The sequence below is a fragment of the Terrapene carolina genome, unplaced genomic scaffold (assembly GCF_002925995.2).
Source record: "Terrapene carolina triunguis isolate 2854851 unplaced genomic scaffold, T_m_triunguis-2.0 Scaffold89, whole genome shotgun sequence".
Lineage (NCBI taxonomy): Eukaryota > Metazoa > Chordata > Testudines > Emydidae > Terrapene > Terrapene triunguis.
This window is the reverse complement of record NW_020664440.1, coordinates 31,998,054-32,010,545: the sequence shown is the minus strand read 5'-3', so window position 1 is coordinate 32,010,545 and position 12,492 is coordinate 31,998,054. Positions and strand designations below refer to the sequence as shown.

The window sequence follows — 12,492 nt, the reverse complement described above, 5'->3', positions numbered from 1 at the left end:
CCACTCCCTCCTCACTGGGGTTTTGAGGCTGCACAGCCTTACACTGTGATATCTCCAGCAAGCAGGTTTGTCCCACAGCCAGTGCCTGAGGACTATGACCAGTGCATTGCCAGCAATTACAAGTCGCCATGCAGCTCTTTAAGCACATGTATTTTTAAGGTAAAAGCATAACAGAGAACATATTTAAAAAAAGAAGATCCTAGACTAGAGGCATGCTAATTGTGGAGATCACCCATCTGTCTTATGGGGCCCCAATTGGCTAAAGTCTTTCCAACTATTCCACAAGGGTTGGGGTCCCCCCTTAGACAGAAAGTCCTGTCTGTTTGCTGGATCAGAGAAATGGCCCTGCGTCAGTTTACCTTTGTAGAGCAAAACCCCTTCCGTTGTTGGTCTCTGGAAAAGCCAGATTGGACCAGATATTCAAACCTCCCCACGGGAAACAATTCTCTGGAGGGGTTTACAACCTAAGCCTTAAGTAATTCATCTTAATCGCCCTCTGGGGTATTGGTTCTTGGAGGAGCTGTGGTAACCCTCCCCCCATGGAGTGCATTCAGTCCCTGGCCCACAGAGATACATAAAGCATTAATGTGATATGGTCCCTTAATATGATATGGTCCCAAAAGATACTGCCTGGGGCATGTTTTTGGGGAATGCCTGTTCTGGTTGTGGATGATGTTTGTGGGATCTCTTGCAGTCTTAGGGCCCTGGAAAGTGTGTCCATCTCACCAGTTGCTCCTCTCCAGGCTCAGTACCTCCTACTTTCCACCTCTAGTTCATTAGTTGGTGTGTGGTAGTGCATGGGAACCCTAGTCCAGGGCCCTGTTTTGCTGGCACTGCACAGAGCAGAGACAACCTGTGCCCCAAAGAGGTTGCAAATAGTGCCAATCTCAAGGGGTTAAAAAAAAAAAAAAGAGTTGGCCCCCATAAAAATCACTAGATTTCTATGTTATAAAATGATCTGGGGGGTTGATTTCTTTTTGGTCTGGTTCATAAAAGGGTTTCCACCTTTTCTCTCCAAACATGGGGGCTAGAAATGAAAGATGTGGTTCCTACGTGATCTCCTGCCTCCAGGGACTTTAGGAGAAACAGTGCAAAACTCAGGATGAAATGGCAAGTGGGAAAGGGCTGAGGTTGTGCTCACTCATCCTGGGTGCATTTACCTTAGTCTTGCACATGGCACTGGGAGAAGGTAGGCTGCTTCTGCTCCCCCCCCCCCCCCACCCTTCTACACCCCCTTTGCCCCTGAAGTGGGTTTGGCTGCTGGAATACCAGCCTTCTGATATATGTCATCCCCAGTGCACAGGGTGTGATGTTGTCCTAATGGATAGAAGAGCACAGGCTTGCATGTTGCCTCTATGCCCACAAGGAAGGCAGGACCTTTGTCAGAGCTGTGGCCCCTGTGGGTGTCTGTCACACTGTGCAAGGAATGGAAGGAGTTATAATAGTCCCCATGGATGCTGAAGCTTGGGGCCTTCATAGTGGTGGTCCCAGGGACTGAGGCCAATGGGGGCAGGAGAGGGCAGCTGTCCAAAGATGAAGCTGCAGCCACAGAATGTGGCCAAGGATCCACTGGTGGGACTTGAACCCAGGATCTTGGGGGTGGGGGGATGGGGAAAAGGCAGATGATCTAGGTAGCTAGTGGTCCCACTGCCACATTCTCTGCTAGGATGCGACTTGAACACAGATCCAATTTGGGGTCCCGGCTGCCGCAGGTAAGACTCGAACTCTCAACCCAGGGGAAGCTCTGTCCCTGAGAGTCCCTCCTTCCAGCCGCAGCACATACTACAGAAAGGAAAGAGAGGGGGCTTTTGTGGGCATGCGCAGCGTTCTGAGCCGCGTTGAGCGCCGGTTTTTCTGAGCATGCGTAGTGTCGCCACCTCTTCGGGAACAAATAGGGGGAGGCGGAATTCAGCGCACGCGTAACTTCTCCCATCGAAAAGCGTCCGACGCTGCTGAGTTACGCATGCGTAATGCCTTCGGTCGGGCCGCCCACCGCATGCGCACCTTCCGGGAGGCTGTTTACGCATGCGCTCGGTCAGCGGATCGGAGCCGAGCGGTGGGATCGTTGCCTAGTTCCCCCCGCTCGGCCAACTAGCGAGATTATCCTTCCCCTCCCCCGCCCAGCAGCGGCGCGCGGAGCCCCCCCTCGATGGCGGAGGAAGGGAAAGGGGGGTACAGCGGTGAGGGGGGCTGGGTGACGCGGGCGGGCGGGCGGGAGGGGCTGTGGCTGAGGCCTTTGGGAGCTCTTGGGGGTGGCCTTTGGGGGGGCGGAGCCTTGGGGTCGGGTGGGGAGAGGGTTTGAGGGCGGTGCTTGTGGAGGTCGCTGGGGGTGTGTGGCGCCTTTGGGGTCTGGAGGGGAGAAGGTTGGAGGGCGGGGCTTGTGGAGGGGCCTCTGAGGGGGCGGGGCCTTTGGGGTCTGGAGGGGAGAGGGTTGGCGTGCGGGGCTTTGGGGGTGGGTTCTGGGGGGCCTGTGCCAGTCTCGGGGGTGGGCCTGCGGAGGGGATGCTGGCTGGGGGCTGTCTCTGTTGTGATCTAGCTCGGGCTTCCCCATCTCCTGGGGAGTCCCTGTTCACTATCTCCCAGCCCAGCGTGGCGGGAGGGCAGGGTGATGAGGGGCTCTGGGGGGGGGGGTGCAGTGGTGTGTGTGGGGGTGCGCTGTGAGCCCTGCGGAATGGACTGGGAAAGGGGTGGAAGCAACAGGGCCTGATGTATTTTCTCATCTCTACTGATGCAGACCCAGGGGCTCAGGAGGGTTAGGGGTTTAGTGTAGGCAGTTTCCCATGTGTCAAGCATTCAAAGAGGGAAGTCCCTGGATGGTGTCTGATGCTCCTTCTGCTCCTCTGCACAGAACATGATGACCGTGTGGGCGGTGCAGGTGGTGGTGGGGGCTTCGCTGGGAGGAGGAGGAAAGGTCGGGGTCCGTTCCGAGGCAAGATGTACAGTGAGGGGAACCACCGCTCGTGGAACCGGGGTGTAGCAGGTCCCAGCCCTTCTGGTCAGCTGGAGGAGGGCGACGGAGATGTTCCCATGAGCGACGCCCATGATAGTCTTCGAACCAGATAGTGAGTGAGAGGTGCTGTTGGACATTGTGTGTGATGGAATGGCTCAGGGTGGGGGGATGCCTTCTAGGGGATGCCTGTTTCAGTCAGGCCCCAAGGTGAGGGAACTGGTTGGCTCAGGGAGGCAGGGAATGGGATCTGGGGCCTTTCCCCTCCAGGGGGCACCAGCTCCACTCCAGCTCTTGATTGGGGAGCAGGGGAAAGCTGCACTGTTCCTGTGCTGGGGATAAATAGGGCCTCCGTGTCTGGAGGCTGCTGCAGAGATTTTATTCTAATGCAGCGATGACCACAGGGTTCAATCAGGTATTTCTGGGTCCCTTTAGCTTTCAAGATATCCCCCCTGTCTTTAATGCTAAGCGCTCGTGTCCCTCCGCTTCCCAGCACTCCCTATGGGTCACGGCTGAACAGGCGAGGCGATGACTGGCATAACCGGGGCCGGGGAGGTGCCACCAACATCCATGTCACAGTGAAACGAGACCTCACCCCCCAGGACCGGAGTAGCAGTGCCAGCCGCAACAGCAGCCGGAGGAGGTGGTACAAGGTCACAGTGAGTGCCGGAGGGTGAGGGAGGGAACAGGGAATTTGGCCAAGCCCCTACCCCACAGCCCTGGCGCATCCTGGTAACCCAGGGCACATCCCTTGCAGGTCACCTTGCCGTCCTGCCCCTCTGACTCAGTTTCTGAAGGGGGCATAATGTCCAGCCTGGCTGCCAAGTGTCTGACCGGCAGGCAGCTCCCTGGGCATGGGGGAAGGACCTTGTTGTTCATTGGTTGATGCTCCTGGTTCCTAGGAGCAGGGCTGCTCCCTGAGACCTCCCTAGCTCCCAGACCCATAGTTTGCTGCCAGCTTACTGACATGCTACTTACAAGTGCCTTTTTTTCCTAGATTCCCTATGGAAAGAAGTATGACAAGTCATGGCTTCTGAGCTCCCTCCAGAACTTGTCCAGTGTCCCTTTTACTCCAGTGGAGGTGAGAGCTGCACTGAGATGTCATGCAAACTGTGAGCAGGGAGACAGAGTCAGGACTCCTGGGTTCTATCCCTGTTTCTTGGAAAGGGAGGGGAGTCTGGGAGTCAGGACTCCTGGTTTCAATTCCTAATTCTGGGAGGGAAGTGGAGTCTAGTGGTTGCAGCAGGGGGGCACTAGTAGTCAGGCCAGACTTCTGGGTGCTCTTCCTGGTTCTGGTACAGACTTGCTATGCAGGCTTGGGTGAGTCAGTCCTCCTCCCTATGCCTCAGCTTCCCCAGTGGAGCTGCGGGGATGGGAATGCCTGTAGGCAGGCGTAGCTCAGCCAGGTTCTTCCTGACAGGGCGGGGATACCAGGGCTCCCTAACTTGCTTGTCTTCTCCCCTCAGTTCCACTACGACCAAAGCCGGGCCTACTTCTATATTGAGGATATGACGACAGCCAATGCGCTCAAGCAGCTGTCCCGCAAGATCACAGATCGAGACAATTACAAGGTATGATTTCCCCCTCCCCCGGGCCATTCTGTGTTTAGCACCTGGCTGGAAAGACCCCCATGGGTGAAGGAGGGATGTAATGCCTAGAGCTGGCCTTGTGCCTTCCTTTCTCTGGGGGCCCCCTTGGGCCTGGCCAGGTCTCTGCTCTTCTGGCAGGATTAGCATGGGAACATGTCCTGTGTCCGGTCCTCACATAGCCTGACAGACACCTCTCTGCACTGCATGGGCCCCCTCTGTGGCACCCCCCGCATCCATCCCCCAGTACCCTGACATGGGCTTCCTGCCCAGTGTTGGCTCTTGCCCCTCTGTGACCCAGCTTGCCTCTGTTCCAGGTGGTGCTAATTGTCAACCACTCATCTCCACCCCAGTCTGTCCAGAAGGAGCTGAAGCCGGAGGAGATTGAGCAACTGAAGGTGAGTGGTGCAGGGTAGCTCTATTGTGCCCCCACTGGGCTCTGCAGGGGAGGCCCATGGGGAGGTGCTTCAAGCCCGCACCCAGCTCTGGGAGCTCTCTAGGAAATGGGGCACTATTTCCTGATTGGGGGGCTCCTGGTGCATATTGGGGTGGGGTGTAGGGGAGAGGAGCTTGTCACACCGCAGTGGGCCTGGGCAAAACTTCCCCAGGACTCCATCCCATGGCACCCAGGGGAGCCAAGTAAGGGGCCTGCCTGCCTGCCTGCCCCAGGCCCTCCACTGCTGGGTTTTGCAGACCAGTCCCCTCTGACCCATGGTCTCTGTGCTTTCAGCTCACCATGAGTAAGAGATATGATGGGTCCCAGCAGGCCCTGGACTTGAAGAACCTTCGCACGGACCCAGGTGCGTGTTTTCCTGGCAGGTGTGGGGGGCTGGTATCGAGGAAGGGGTGTTGAGGGAACGGGTGGGGCCATGGTGTGGGGTGCTCAGCTTGTGCGTCTCTTCCAGACCTGGTGGCACAGAACATTGATGTGGTGCTGAACCGGCGGAACTGCATGCAGGCCGTGCTGCAGATCATTGAAGAGAACATCCCGGAGGTGAGGGGTGGGGATGGAGGGGGGGCGTCCTGGAACCTCGGTCTGGGCGCTCAGCGCCATGCCACCCCGCTGGGGATGGGTAGTTCTGTCTTGGATTCTCCTCTGACCCTCTGTCCACTCTGCAATTGCAGCTGCTCTCACTGAATCTCAGCAGCAACAAGCTGTACCAGCTGGATGACCTGACGGAGCTGGCCCAGAAAGCCACCAATCTCAAGATCCTCAATCTGACCCGCAACGAGGTAGGCGTTGCCACCATCCCCGATCCGGCCACCCCTCCGTGGCCTTGCACTCATGGTCTGCCCCTCTGCTCTTTTTCCCTGCCACAGCTGAAGTCTGAGTGCGAGCTGGATAAGGTGAAGGGGCTCAAGCTGGAGGAGTTGTGGTTGGATGGAAACCCTCTGTGCAACAATTTCCGGGACCAGTCCAGCTATGTCAGGTCAGTGGCAGCCTCTGGGGCCCGTGGATCGCCTGGCCCCATCACTTGGCCTCTCCTGCCCAGTGCGGGGCAATGCAGCGGAACGAAGATGCCAGCTCCTTGCTGGGAGCTGGATCCCAGCCCCTCTTGCAGTGGCCCCACTGATGGTGTTTGTCTCCCCGCATCCCTCTCTGGGGCTGGGGCTCTGGGCCCCCCCGGAGCGCATGGGACCTGAGTGCTACACGGCTGATAATGTGGTTTCTATTTCAGCCAGTTCGGAGCCCTGTCCCCTTTCCCCACAATGCACTCTACTCCCCTAAAGTAACAGCTAGACTCTGCCTCTACACTGCTTTCCTCTCCCCCTCTCTCCCCATTCCTCCTCCCTCAGCCTGGGCACTGGGACTCCAGGATGCATAGCCTCTTCTAGTATCCCTGTTCCCACACTGGCCATGGGAGTGCCACTGTCGCCACCTGGTCTGCCCAGTCGCACACAGGAGGGGCTTGTTGTCTCTGCCCCCTGATGGATGTTTAGGGGGCTGCCCCCCCATATCGCTGTGAACCAAACACTCCCGGAGCTGCTGTTATTGCCAGTCCCTGCGCCCCCTGTTTGGCCCTCAACGATGGCTGGCTAGCCAGAGACGGGTAAGATTCCTCACGGAAGGAACAACCTAAGACAGGCACAGCCGTGCAGTGGCCAAACCAGACCGCACGGCGGTCAGCGCAGAGGGGTCCTTCCTGGTGTAAGGGCCTGGCACATGCTACGTTGTTCTCTCGTGCTCTCGGTGAGCAGCTGCACACAAGCCCATCAGCGGCCCCAGGTCCTGCCATGGCAGCAGGCATGGCTAGGACTGGCTCTGAGCAGGAGCAGGAGCAGGAGGCCCGGGCTTTCCATTGACCAGAATGCTGTGTTCTCCCAGAGTGAGTCTCCCTCGAACCTCTGCAGCACCAATGCGTCTGGGGTAGGTGTGAGGAGCCATGCAGGGGAGGAAGAGGCTCTGCTCCTGGGCTCCCAGATCCCTCTTTCCTCCTGTTCTGTCCTCCTTTCCTCTGTGCCATTGCATCCCTCTCCTCTGTCATCCCTGCCCCGCGTGCCATGGCGTGGACGTTAATTAGATCTGGGCCTTGATGCAGGAAGCTTCCCCCAGCTGTAAGTTGGTTGCAATGACGGCGGCTCCATGATCAGTGGGAATCCATGTCCTCTCCCCTTGCCATCCTGCCCTTGTCTTCCCCTCCCCACCCCCACTCTCTCCTCTCTGGAGAATAGCCGCATAGGTGAGTAAGAGCCAGGTAAGTGTGGAGCCCTTCAGCCATGCGGCACTAGCCCCATAGCGTTCCTGGGCCTGTAAATTGGCCAAGGCTCCAAGATCTGGAGGGGGCAGATGTAGTAAAGCCCTGGTCTCTTGCCCCAAGATTCTTCACTAGAGCAGGAGGGATATCTGCTCTGTCCCTGCCACCCAGCCCCTCAGCGCTGGGTCCCTGCCCTGCTGGAGTGAGATGGGGTGCTGCATTGGGGAAGGGGGAGTGTGGTGGGCACAGGGGCAGCCCCGTTCTGTGGCCTGCAGAGTCAGTGCCAAGGGCATGTGGGGTGGGCCCAGAGTGGTGGGGTCAGGGAGGGAAGGAGGCCCCATGGGAGTCAGACTGGGCCCTGGCTGGCCCCACTGATTCATGTCCCATTTTTGACAGCTCCATCCGACTGCGGTTCCCGAAGCTTCTGCGCCTGGTGAGTGTTTTGCGCTAACCTGGGGCTGTACTGTTCAGGACCCACTGCTGGGGCACTCTCTGCTCACTGCTCTACCTTTGCCTCTCTGCAGGACGGCCATGAGCTCCCCCCTCCTATTGTCTTTGACGTGGAAGCGCCCACCACCCTCCCCCCCTGCAAGGTAAAGGGGTCAGGGCGTGGGGGACTTTGATTTAGGATATTAATCACTCTGCCAGCAGGATGGGCCCTGGTGCCGGACTGGGGAAGGCATTCTTGGGGTGTGGAGAGGGGATGGACTGTGAGCCAGGGCACTAACTGCTCTGCCAGCAGGGCAAGCCCTGGGGCAGGAGTTTGGGGGGAAGGGCTCCGAGCCAGGGCACTAACTGGCACATTCTCTGACCCACAGGGCAGCTACTTCGGCTCGGATGACCTGAAGGTGCTGGTGCTGCGCTTCCTGCAGCAGTAAGTACCTTGACGTGGGAGGATGAGTCATTTAGGGAGCTAGATGGGGATGGATGGGGAGGGGGCATATGGGTCATGTTGTTCCAGAGTCACAGGCAGGGGGCACAGTGCATTGAGGTGTGGGGAGAGCTCTGGGGCAGGGATAGTGAAGCCACTGTCCTAGCAGCACAGCTGCTGTTTGCTAACACGCTCTCTCCCTGGCAGGTATTACTCTGTATATGATTCTGGCGACAGGCAGGGGCTGCTGGATGCCTACCACGATGGGGCCTGCTGTTCCCTCAGCATCCCTTTCCTTTCCCAGAACCCCTCCAGGTACGTCCATCAGGGATTAGTCACTGCCCTCCCAAGGGACCGTAGGGCTGAGAACTCGAACGCCTGAGTTCTATCCCTGGCACAGGAGGGCTGTGAGGTCTATGGGGGTGGGGGGCTGGGAGTCAGGATTCTTGGGTACTATCACCAGCTCTTGGAGGTGAGTGGTGTCTTCTGGCTAGAGCAGGGGGGCTGGGTTCTATTTCTGGCTCGACCCCCAACTCAGTGCCCCTCAGGCAACTCCCTTCCCCTCTCTGTTAAATGGGGCTCACCTCTCCCCTGCCCAGTAGGGTGAGGCTGCCTCTGTTCCCATTTGCGAAGATCAGGGAGAATCTAAGAGCCAGGTAAGGGAGGAAGGTTTCCATTGCATTTTCCTGTGGGGCTGATGGGGCAGAAGCTCCAGGGTACTGTCGTCCAGCTACTCACCGGGCATCTCTTCTCAACAGGAGCATCCTGAGTGAATACTTCAAGGGCAGCAGGAATGTGAAGAAACTCAAGGACCCTAGTAAGTGCCACGGGGCTGCATCGATCACACTCAAAACAGCAGTCCCTCCTTGGAGTGATCAGCTCAGGCTCTCTGCAGACTCAGGCAGCATCACTGTGTCAGTTACACTCGAGGCAGCTCTTGCCCCTGTTGGAAGGATCAGCTCCGGCTGTTCAGGCTCAGGCAGTGTTTTTGCTTTGGTTACAGTCAGGGTAGTTTTCTCCTTCTCCTCTCTCCCCCCCCGCCCAAGTGACCAGCTCAGACTCTCTGCAGACTCAGGTCTGGGTTTCTGTGCAGGGCAGACTTGAGATTGTGGTGCTGTGACTGGGTTGTCAGGCTGGGTGGGGTCTCACCTCCCGCTCCTCCCTCCAGCCCTGCGCTTCAAATTGCTCAAGCATACGAGGCTGAACGTGGTGGCCTTCCTCAACGAGCTGCCCAAGACTCAGCATGACGTTAACTCCTTTGTGGTGGATGTTTGTGCACAGACGGTGAGTGCCCCCATCCCAGGGGCCGGGTGGGCTGTGCTGTGACGGGGGTTGAGGGGTGGGGGAAAATGCCCTCACCTTGGGGGCACGGCGGGCTGTACTGTGAGGTGGGGAAAAAATGCCCCCACCTCGGGGGCAGGGCGGGCTGTGCTGTGAGGTGAGGGGGGAGAGAGTGCTCCTGGGGGCAGTGTGGGGGACAGAGGGGGAGTGGTCGGGCAATGGGAGGCAGAAGCCGTTGGGCCATGGGCATGGTGAGGGGGTGGCAGTTCAGTGACACCCCCCCCCCCCTTCATATTGCAGAACACCCTGCTGTGCTTTGCTGTCCATGGGGTCTTCAAGGAAGGTGAGTGTCCAGAAGCCCCCTACCCTCCATTTCCAAGCGCCTCCCTGCTAAGACCCCTCACCCTCTGGCGGACCCCTTTCCCCATACCCCCCTCACTGGGCTCTGTTCTCTGTGTGTGCAGTGGATGGCAAGTCCCGGGATATGGTGAGAGGCTTTACCCGCATGTTCATTGCTGTGCCAGCTGGCATCACAGGGTAAGTGGGGGAAGGGGAGACTGCGGGGGGGGGGGGGGGGGGGGGGGGGGGGGGGGGGGGGAAGGGGTTCCCCTTGGCGCGGGGGGGGGGAAGGGGGGGGCACCTCCCCCCCCCCCCCCCGTGCCTTACTCTCAACACACACCCAGGTTGTGCATCGTGAACGACCAGCTGTTTGTGCGCAAAGCGAACACAGAGGAGATCCGCAAGGCCTTCGTGATGCCAGCACCCACGCCCTCATCCAGCCCTGTGCCCACGCTGTCGGCCGAGCAGCAGGAAATGCTACAGGCCTTCGCCATGCAGTCTGGCATGAACGTCGAGTGGTCCCAAAAGTAAGTAGGCCCTGGGGAAGGTTGTGGGGAGGGTTGGTGCTGCCCCATGGCCTATCACTTGCTCACTGACAGTGTCCCTCTGCTCTAGGTGCCTCCAGGACAACGACTGGGACTACAGCCAGGCAGCCCAGGTTTTCACCCAGCTCAAGGTGAGCCAGTGCCTGGGCCTGACTCTATCCAAGGGGCCTGGGGTCTCTCACAATCCTGCACCAGAGAGATGGAGGGGAGGAGCCAGGGGCATGTTCATTCCCCACCAGCGGCCTCAGTGCCCAGAGATTGAGGGTGGGATGGGGCCAGGAGCCACCTTGGATGCCTTGACCCCTCTCTATCCCCACAAGGATCTTCTTCTTTCCTGGGGCTGCCTTCCTCAGGGGGCCTGGTTCCATCATTCTCTGCTTCAAGGCACCTCATAGGCACAGGAAAGGACAGTCTTGTGGAGAAGGCACTGCGCTAGGAGTCAGGACTCCTATGTCGACACTATCCCTGCCTCTGGGAGGGGAGTGGTGTCTAATAGATTGGTGGGGGGCTTGGAGCCAGGATGCAGGGGTTCTATGCAGCCTTTTCCTGGGCGATGGGGGCTTTGCAATGCCCAGAGTCCCTGTGACTGGTTCCTGGTCTCTTTCAGACGGAGGGGAAGATCCCAGATGTGGCATTTCTCAAGTGAGCAGTTACCCTGCAGTTCCCCCACCACTGATGTTTTATTTTCCATGACAGTTTTTGTAAATAAATGAAAGTTTAAAATAACAAAGGTGGGGGCTTGTCGCTGGGAGCAACCAGGGGGCCTGAACTCTGAAGGGGGAGCCCCTGCAGCAGACCAATGGAGCTGGGGGTGATACAGAGGGTCCTGGCCATGCTGCCCTGCCTCCAGCCCCAGCCATTTCTAGCAGCAGTGGAAGCAAGACTGAGAAGCAGTTGTTGCTGGGGCACCCAGAAGCTTCGAGGACAGAGCCAGAATCCTTCCCCTCAGGCTTTTGGCCTGGAGGGGGAAAATGACTTTTTTTGGTATGTTTTAAAACAAGCAGTCCTGAGTGGCTTCAGTGAGCTGGGCTAGGTGTACCGCTCACAGCCCCTACCCTTTCCTAGCAGATGAGGAAGATTAAGTTGCCCTCAAACTTCAACCCTGTGGTGTTCATATCCCCCAGCGTGTACCCTCCCCCCCCAATAGACTTGCATTCCTCTCTGGGGAAAGGCAGCCCTAAAGGCCCTGGAGCCGTCTCCCTGAGAACATGCCTCAGCCATGCTGAGATTGAGATGGGCAGAGCACCTGCCAGGTTTTGGCAGGCCTTTGCCACCTGCCTGATCTCTATTGCAGCTGCTGTGGGGGTAGATAGAGCGCAGCTCCAGGAAGATGACAAGCTTCCCTTAGGGTGCTGATGGGATTGTGGGGTTGTGTGGGATCTGGAACGGTTAGTGTTCTCAGCTAAGGAGCAATGGGGCTGTCATTGGCTACACTCTCCCTTATTCCCCACCCTAGAGCTAGGGGCAGAGGGTGGGGCTGCAAGATTCCTATATGCCTAGGCAGCACTGGAGTAGCAGGCACCAGGGGTTTCCCTGCACCCATGGGGGAAGACCCTAGCTTCACCCTTCCTGCTTGTACATCTGTGTTGTGGAATCACCCCCCCCCAAGTCTTCGGGCTGAAGCAGAATGTTGCAGGCCAGAGCTGGGCACTATTGCCCTCTGTTTCGCTGTGGCTGTATGTGCTGGGACCTGCGTGTTCAATAAAGTGGTGTTTGTTAGAATCTCAGCTGAAGGCTCTGTTGGATGCATCCCCTCACCTTCCCCAGTCCCCCCTCCAGGGCCTCTCCATGTTGCTCCCCAATTTCTCTCCTCCCCCCCTTCTAAGCCCTTTCCACATTCCATTGTGGCGGATGGCTTTCCCCCAGCACAGCGATCCCTCAGTGTCAGGAGGTGCTGTGGGTAAGGGGGAGGGGCCCCTCACATTCCCCAGTCCCCCCTCCAGGGCCTCTCCATGTTGCTCCCCAATCCAAGTACCACCCTTCCAGGTCTTCTCCCCAGCCCAGTCCCCTCTCTCCCCACCCTCAACATTCCACTCCAATCCCTGTCCTCCCCTCTCCACTGCGCCCCCCCCCCTTTCCAGGACCGCTCCACATTCCTCCTGAATCCCAGTCCCCCTTCTCCATATTGCCCCCCCAATCCCAGTACCGTCCCTTCCAGATCATCTCCCCAGCCTCCCCTTCCCAGTTGCTTCCCTAGGCCCTCTCAACATTCCTCCCCGTCTCTCTC

At 58.3% G+C, this 12,492-nt stretch overlaps 1 protein-coding gene across 1 annotated transcript; it reads left to right on the top strand.

Annotated features, from left to right (window-relative positions):
- Positions 1-2,014: 2,014 nt before the first annotated feature.
- NXF1 (nuclear RNA export factor 1) lies at positions 2,015-11,332 on the top strand. The gene is made up of 21 exons (XM_024198775.3): positions 2,015-2,180; positions 2,849-3,062; positions 3,441-3,606; positions 3,945-4,028; positions 4,414-4,518; positions 4,851-4,931; positions 5,264-5,333; positions 5,439-5,527; positions 5,659-5,766; positions 5,854-5,963; positions 7,626-7,662; positions 7,754-7,822; positions 8,048-8,103; positions 8,308-8,415; positions 8,859-8,917; positions 9,269-9,384; positions 9,682-9,724; positions 9,846-9,918; positions 10,065-10,247; positions 10,336-10,396; positions 10,873-11,332. Exons 1-21 carry the CDS (start codon positions 2,150-2,152, stop codon positions 10,909-10,911), a joined length of 1,902 nt encoding a protein of 633 aa, XP_024054543.1. The 5' UTR covers positions 2,015-2,149; the 3' UTR covers positions 10,912-11,332.
- The last annotated feature ends 1,160 nt before the right edge of the window (positions 11,333-12,492 follow it).